Here is a 5,666-nt window from a genome sequence, read left to right as displayed (position 1 = left end):
GACATTTCTCATAGGTAGTATACGTAATTTACTCGACAAAACACTAACATAAACAAACAAGGTAAAAATCCATAAAATATACAATTTCTTCAATGTTTTAGGTAGTTTGGAGATTAACATCAGTAGAATAACACCCGCCCTCACAAAATCCCCCATATTGGAAAAGTGAAACCCACTGTAAAGGTTAAATTACCCCCACCCGCTATTACATTATTTCCACCACACAGGGTGTTTTTAAACGAGACAGGACAAGGGCCACAAACAAATTTTCTTGATTTTTTTTTCTGACTTTTTGCTTAGAATTCCCGAGGAGTAAGCGCAAGCGAAAATTTGACTCTTTTCTCCAGACATCTGAGATTAAAGCCAGAATAAGTTAAAGATATCTTTTTTCGGCCCCAGTCCCTTTCTGTGTTTTTTCCCCCCAATTATTTCTATACAGTTTAAATATGAACACCAGAGGACATAGATATACATCTCCAATAGCTACGTTTCCTCCCGATGCTGCTTTGTGTGTGTGCGTGTGTGCAGAGCGTGTATACACGGATAATCAAAGGTATAACACACAGCACGTTTACTAAATATCAAGAAACTAACCCGGGAGGGTGAAAACTGTGGGATGTCGACTTCTAAAGGTTCAAAACAAGTGCTTGGCAGAAAGGAAGTGTGTTTGACCAACATCAAAAACTAAACAACAGAGTCATTTTTTGGAATGCAGCAAGAATTTGTGTCCCAAAACAATTTGCAACCTTTCAATTATTATTTCTGATGCTGTATTCTGACCCGCCAGCAGCTGATCTGTACAATGTTGTTTCGCTCTATCTTTTTCTACAGCTCATCTGTTCTTATCACAGTCACAGATATCACACATCGTTTTCAAATATCAGACCACAAGTCTGCAAGGCCAGGTATTATTAGAGAAGTTCGTGCCACCCTCACCCACATTGAAAAAACGAAGCATCATAATATACGTTTCCCCACAATTTCAACACCAGACAAAGGTCTGGACATACTTTGAAAGGTGTGAAGAGAAATATGTCAGCATGTCTTTTCCTCCATCTCCTCTTCCTTTGTCACGTGTCTTACATCAGTTTCTTTCCCTCCACTTCTCTTACTCCGTCCGTTTCTCCTCTTCATCTGCACCGTTCATCGTGGAGGAGGAGGACGACGACGAAGAGGAGTTAATCAGCTTGTTCTCCTTCTTCCACTTCATCCTCCGGTTCTGGAACCAGATCTTGATCTGCCGCTCCGTCAGGCAGAGCGAATGCGCAATCTCGATCCGCCGCCGCCGCGTCAGGTACCGGTTGAAGTGAAACTCTTTCTCCAATTCGAGCGTCTGGTAGCGCGTGTACGTCTGGCGCCCGCGTCTCCCGGGACTGCCGAAGGTCCCTGAGGCAGGGGATGGAAGAAACGCGCACAAAGTTACACTTTAACCAAAAGTAACAACCCAGCAACTATAGCAGGGTAATTCTATTCTATTCTATTCTATTCTATTCTATTCTATTCTATTCTATTCTATTCTATTCTATTCTATTCTATTCTATTCTATTCTATTCTATTCTCAACCCTGCAGTTGAGGATCAAGATACTAATCAATCATCTGTTAATCCTTGTGGTTGTGCCAAAATGCGTCTAACTTTGCAGAAACCATTTGAATGTGTTCTATTAAGTATTTATTCTTTGTTGCTCGAGCATGAAAATCGTGTTCACGTTTTTTGTTTGCAAATGAAGAAAGAGTAACAACATGCACGTGTTTATTGTTAGGACTTGTGTGCTTTCGGACATAATAATAATAATAATAATAATAATAATAATAATAATAATAATAATAATAATAATAATAATAATAATAATAATAATAATAATAATAATAAATATGCCCCCAGGTGATGATCAGATCAGCTTCCAGTGCGGATTATCCTCTGATCCCCACTAACAATATTTTGGCCCCTGGTGGTAAACAAATCGCCATGTTGTCAGTTCAGCGGCTTCAGTTTCTGTATCGATCTCACATTCAAACCGCACGCTTCTCACTGAACGCATCTAAGCCCAAATACCATAAATAAAAACTCAGCCCAACCAGATTACGGAGGAGCACTGAGGAGGAGGAGGTGTATCACTCTCTTTCTCTTTCCTTTTGTCATTTCCATCTCCAACTTGTCATTTACAGTCCCGCGCTGCGCGTTTTAACTTAATCTATATTTCTTTGTCTGTTTCCACCCCATCTGTCATATCTCCGACTGTCCTGCAGGGCTTTTTGTACAACAGTGGCTGTGCATCATCCACCATTACTTAGGTTACTATCAGCGGACCGTTTTTCTCTCTTAAACTAAAGCAGTCCGGTTAGCAAGAGGGACTCCCACGACAGTAACTCTATACTTTACTGTATTTCACACAGCAGTGTAAATCGGAACACATGCACTTGTTTTGCGGAAAGATGTATTATAAAATAGTTTTAGTTGGAAGTTGAACTCTCGTTGTAGTTGAGAACTTGGTAAACTTTACAGATTGCATAATTATCCAATGTTGATGAGAGTGTCTAAGGTCAACGACGCACGCTCCAAATACGATAAGAGAAGGAAAGTGGTGATATGAGAGAGCAGCAGTAGCAAGTGATATCATTCTTTATTTATCTGTAACGTGATATCAAAGTTTCCACAAAGGAAATACATAAATTAACTTCAGGAAATGCGGCTGTTGAAATATCTATTTGTTTTACTTGTGTTAAAGGTCATTTCAAATTACCCAATGACGGAAAACCACACAGTTGCTCCATAAAGATTTTCAGCGTCTGTATATATTTGCGCTTTTTATCCAACAGCCGGCCTGACAGGCTTTTCCTCGAACTTTTTATCCCCTGCTCGGTAGCTGGTCGGTCAGCAAGTCATATACAGTAACAGGAGCTACAACCCAAACAAACCCGGTTTATGACGGACAATAAAATACCGAGCACATGACTGACTGACAGGCCAACAAACGGGGATCATAAAGCAACTACTGAGAGAGGAGGAGGGGGAAAAGAGAGAAGGAAGGCTGACAGAGGAAACAAACGTCAGTTTTATGACGGGGATCATAAAATATGCAGGAACGAGGGGAAGAGGAAGAAGACGACACTCACCGTTGCAGGCGTTCATCCGCTGCATCCACGGATAAATGGGGGTGGACGCCTGCTTGTCATCCATCGTTTCACCGAACAGCCCCTTCCCAACGAGCCCCGTGCAGTCCAGTTTACGGTGCATGCCGTCCTGGCTCAACGCGAGCTGGTGCTCGTCCAGCGCGCACGGATGCTCTTTATCCCGGTAGAAGCTGGTGGCGGCCGCGGCTGCTGCAGCAGCCGCCGCCGCCGCTGCGGTGGCATAGTCGCATGCACCGGCTCCGGTCGTGCCCCCCACACCCGTAGCTCCCGCCCTGTGCCCGCCGTACGCTCCGTTTGCTGCCTGCTGATAGTAAGTGGATGCCGCGTACGCTTTGTCCTGGTGAGTGCCGCCGCCGCTGGCGCTGTATGCCACGGCAGCGGCCGCCGTGACGGCTGCTGCCCCCGGGTAGTGCCTGAGAGGGTCGGCGGCGTATCCCGAAGAGTACAGCGGGATCTGACCCAGGAACGACTCTGCCGCCGCCTGCCCGCCTCCACCGGCTCCCGGGAGCGTCACCGGGAAAGAGGAGTTGACAAAATAAGAACTCATGAGGAGAAAGTGGAATAAGAAGGATAAGAAGAAGGAGGAGAAGAGATGAGATGAGAAGAGAAGGGGAGGACAGGACAGGAGGGCACGAGACAAACACAACAACAAGGTCCACGCTATGAAGGAGAAGGAGGAGGAGTAGACGGAGGCTAATGGCTAACACGGCTAACGGTCTCCCTCCCGTCCTCCTTCCTCTGCCTTCCCCTGCCTGCACTTTATGATTTGTTGTGTTTTATAGCCGACAGTCCGACGAGCTGCTGCTGCTGCTATCACTTAGTTTATCGCAGATTGGGAGGAGAGGGTGAGGAGGAGAGGGGCGGGGGAGGGGGGTACAGGGGTGGCTGAGTGCCAGTGTGGGACAGAAAGAAAGAGGGATAGGAGGGTAGGTGGGGGACAAGAGAGAGAGAGCGAGAGCGAGAGAGAGAGCGAGAGCGAGAGAGAGAGAGAGAGCGAGAGAGAGAGAGAGAGAGAGAGAGAGAGAGAGAGACGGGTGTGTGCGGGGGGTAGGGGGGAGACCAGCTGACCTCTTGCTGACCAATGAGAAGCTTCTGTGCCTGGCATTCGTTTGCCCCTTTTCCTTTTCGTAGGAGGGGAGGAAGAGGAGGGGGAAGAAAGGCGAGGGAGGAGGAGGTCTGGGAACTACTGCCCCCCCCCCCCCCCCCCCCCACACACACACACACACACGCACACCACCAGAAACACCACCACCTCTCGCCCTTCTTATTTCCCTTCTTCAATCTCCCATTTCAGTCCGCTCCCTTTTATTTTTTTTTAATTCTAATCCAATCTCTTTCTAATCTTCCTCCGGTTTCCCGGTGAGATTGCGCAATCACAACGGAATCCTCCGTGCGTAAAATTGATTCTTTCTCTCCCGGTGTGTCTTCTCCCTCCGTCTCTTGTTGGTGTTGTTGGACACATAAAAACCCAGCAGCTCTCTCTATCACTTTCACACACAAACAAACGCACACACACGAACACGCACACGCTTTCCCCGAGGGGAGGCAACAGAATAATAAAACATATTCCCGGCGCTTTGCAGATAATACCGACCGCATTAAAATGAATTTGTCGTGCGTAAATCACAGCTGGAGCGCGCATGTGCGGTCCTGATTAGTGTGTGTGTGTGTGTGTGTGTGTGTGTGTGTGTGTGTGTGTGTGTGTGTGTGTGTGTGTGCGTGTGTGTGTGCGTGTGTGTGTGTGTGTGTGTGTGTGTGTGTGTGTGTGTGTGTGTGTGTGTGTGTGTGTGTGTGTGTGTGTGTGTGTGTGTGTGTACAATATGGGCACTGCACTCGTGTAATCGAGGTGTTTGTATATTCTCAATTGGTATTTTAGTCGGTGGGGGCAAATTTACATCCTCACCACAGCTTTTCATCATCCCTTTCACCATCCCGTTCTTCCATCAGAAAAAAACTAATCTGGAGCGGACTTTCTGAGCATAGTCTGGTAGCTGTTAATGTTTGATTTCTGAACCCGTGAAACGTTCAGGTGTCCGCTGCTCAGGCTGGAGCCTGAAAAGTCTAAGATTTCCTAAATGAAGCCACGTCCTGCTCTACAAGAGTCCGGCCAATTTGATCAATGTGAGCTGTGAATTATTATTTTCTTCCACTGTGACACTGATTACACTGAAACGCAAGAGGAGAGGAAGCAAACACACAGAAATTTTCCATATTCAGTTTGGAATTCGTTCTTTTTGTTCCAAGATAATTTTCATAGAAACACTGAAACAACTGACGAAATGAGCCATAATATAGTTTATTCTCAAATATTCTTTTTCTTCCTTTTTTTTTTTCAAAATGAAAGAAAAAGAAACACAATCAACAACTGAAATACTACTTGACAATGTAGCTATGCTAACAATTAAAAAAAAATTAATTATTTAAATGATAATAGTGGAGCCATGTAACTATTTAGATATGCAAAAAGAAGCCTCATCAGGCTGAAGATTAAATTGATAATATTTCATAGAATCATGAGCCTTTTTTAAATTAG

At 45.2% G+C, this 5,666-nt stretch overlaps 1 protein-coding gene across 1 annotated transcript; it reads right to left on the bottom strand.

Annotated features, from left to right (window-relative positions):
* Window positions 1–3,797, bottom strand: LOC308124881 (homeobox protein Hox-B6a-like). Its single transcript, XM_080488238.1, has 2 exons — window positions 3,116–3,797; window positions 1–1,386 (listed from the first exon to the last, which is right to left on the bottom strand). Exons 1-2 carry the CDS (start codon window positions 3,678–3,680, stop codon window positions 1,109–1,111), a joined length of 843 nt encoding a protein of 280 aa, XP_080344364.1. The 5' UTR covers window positions 3,681–3,797; the 3' UTR covers window positions 1–1,108.
* Window positions 3,798–5,666: the final 1,869 nt, after the last annotated feature.

Source organism: Lipophrys pholis, assembly GCF_963383615.2.
Source record: "Lipophrys pholis genome assembly, chromosome: 19".
Taxonomy (NCBI): domain Eukaryota; kingdom Metazoa; phylum Chordata; class Actinopteri; order Blenniiformes; family Blenniidae; genus Lipophrys; species Lipophrys pholis.
The sequence above is the reverse complement of the archived record's forward strand: the minus strand, read 5'-3'. Positions and strand labels throughout refer to the sequence as shown.

Bases quoted from the DNA above. Each gene is read 5' to 3' on its own strand.
- LOC308124881 (XM_080488238.1), bottom strand. From the start codon at position 3,680: ATGAGTTCTTATTTTGTCAACTCCTCTTTCCCGGTGACGCTCCCGGGA. The intron at 1,387-3,115 runs GTGAGTGTCGTC...CCCCTGCCTCAG, and splicing joins GCGGATGAACGCCTGCAACG to GGACCTTCGGCAGTCCCGGG.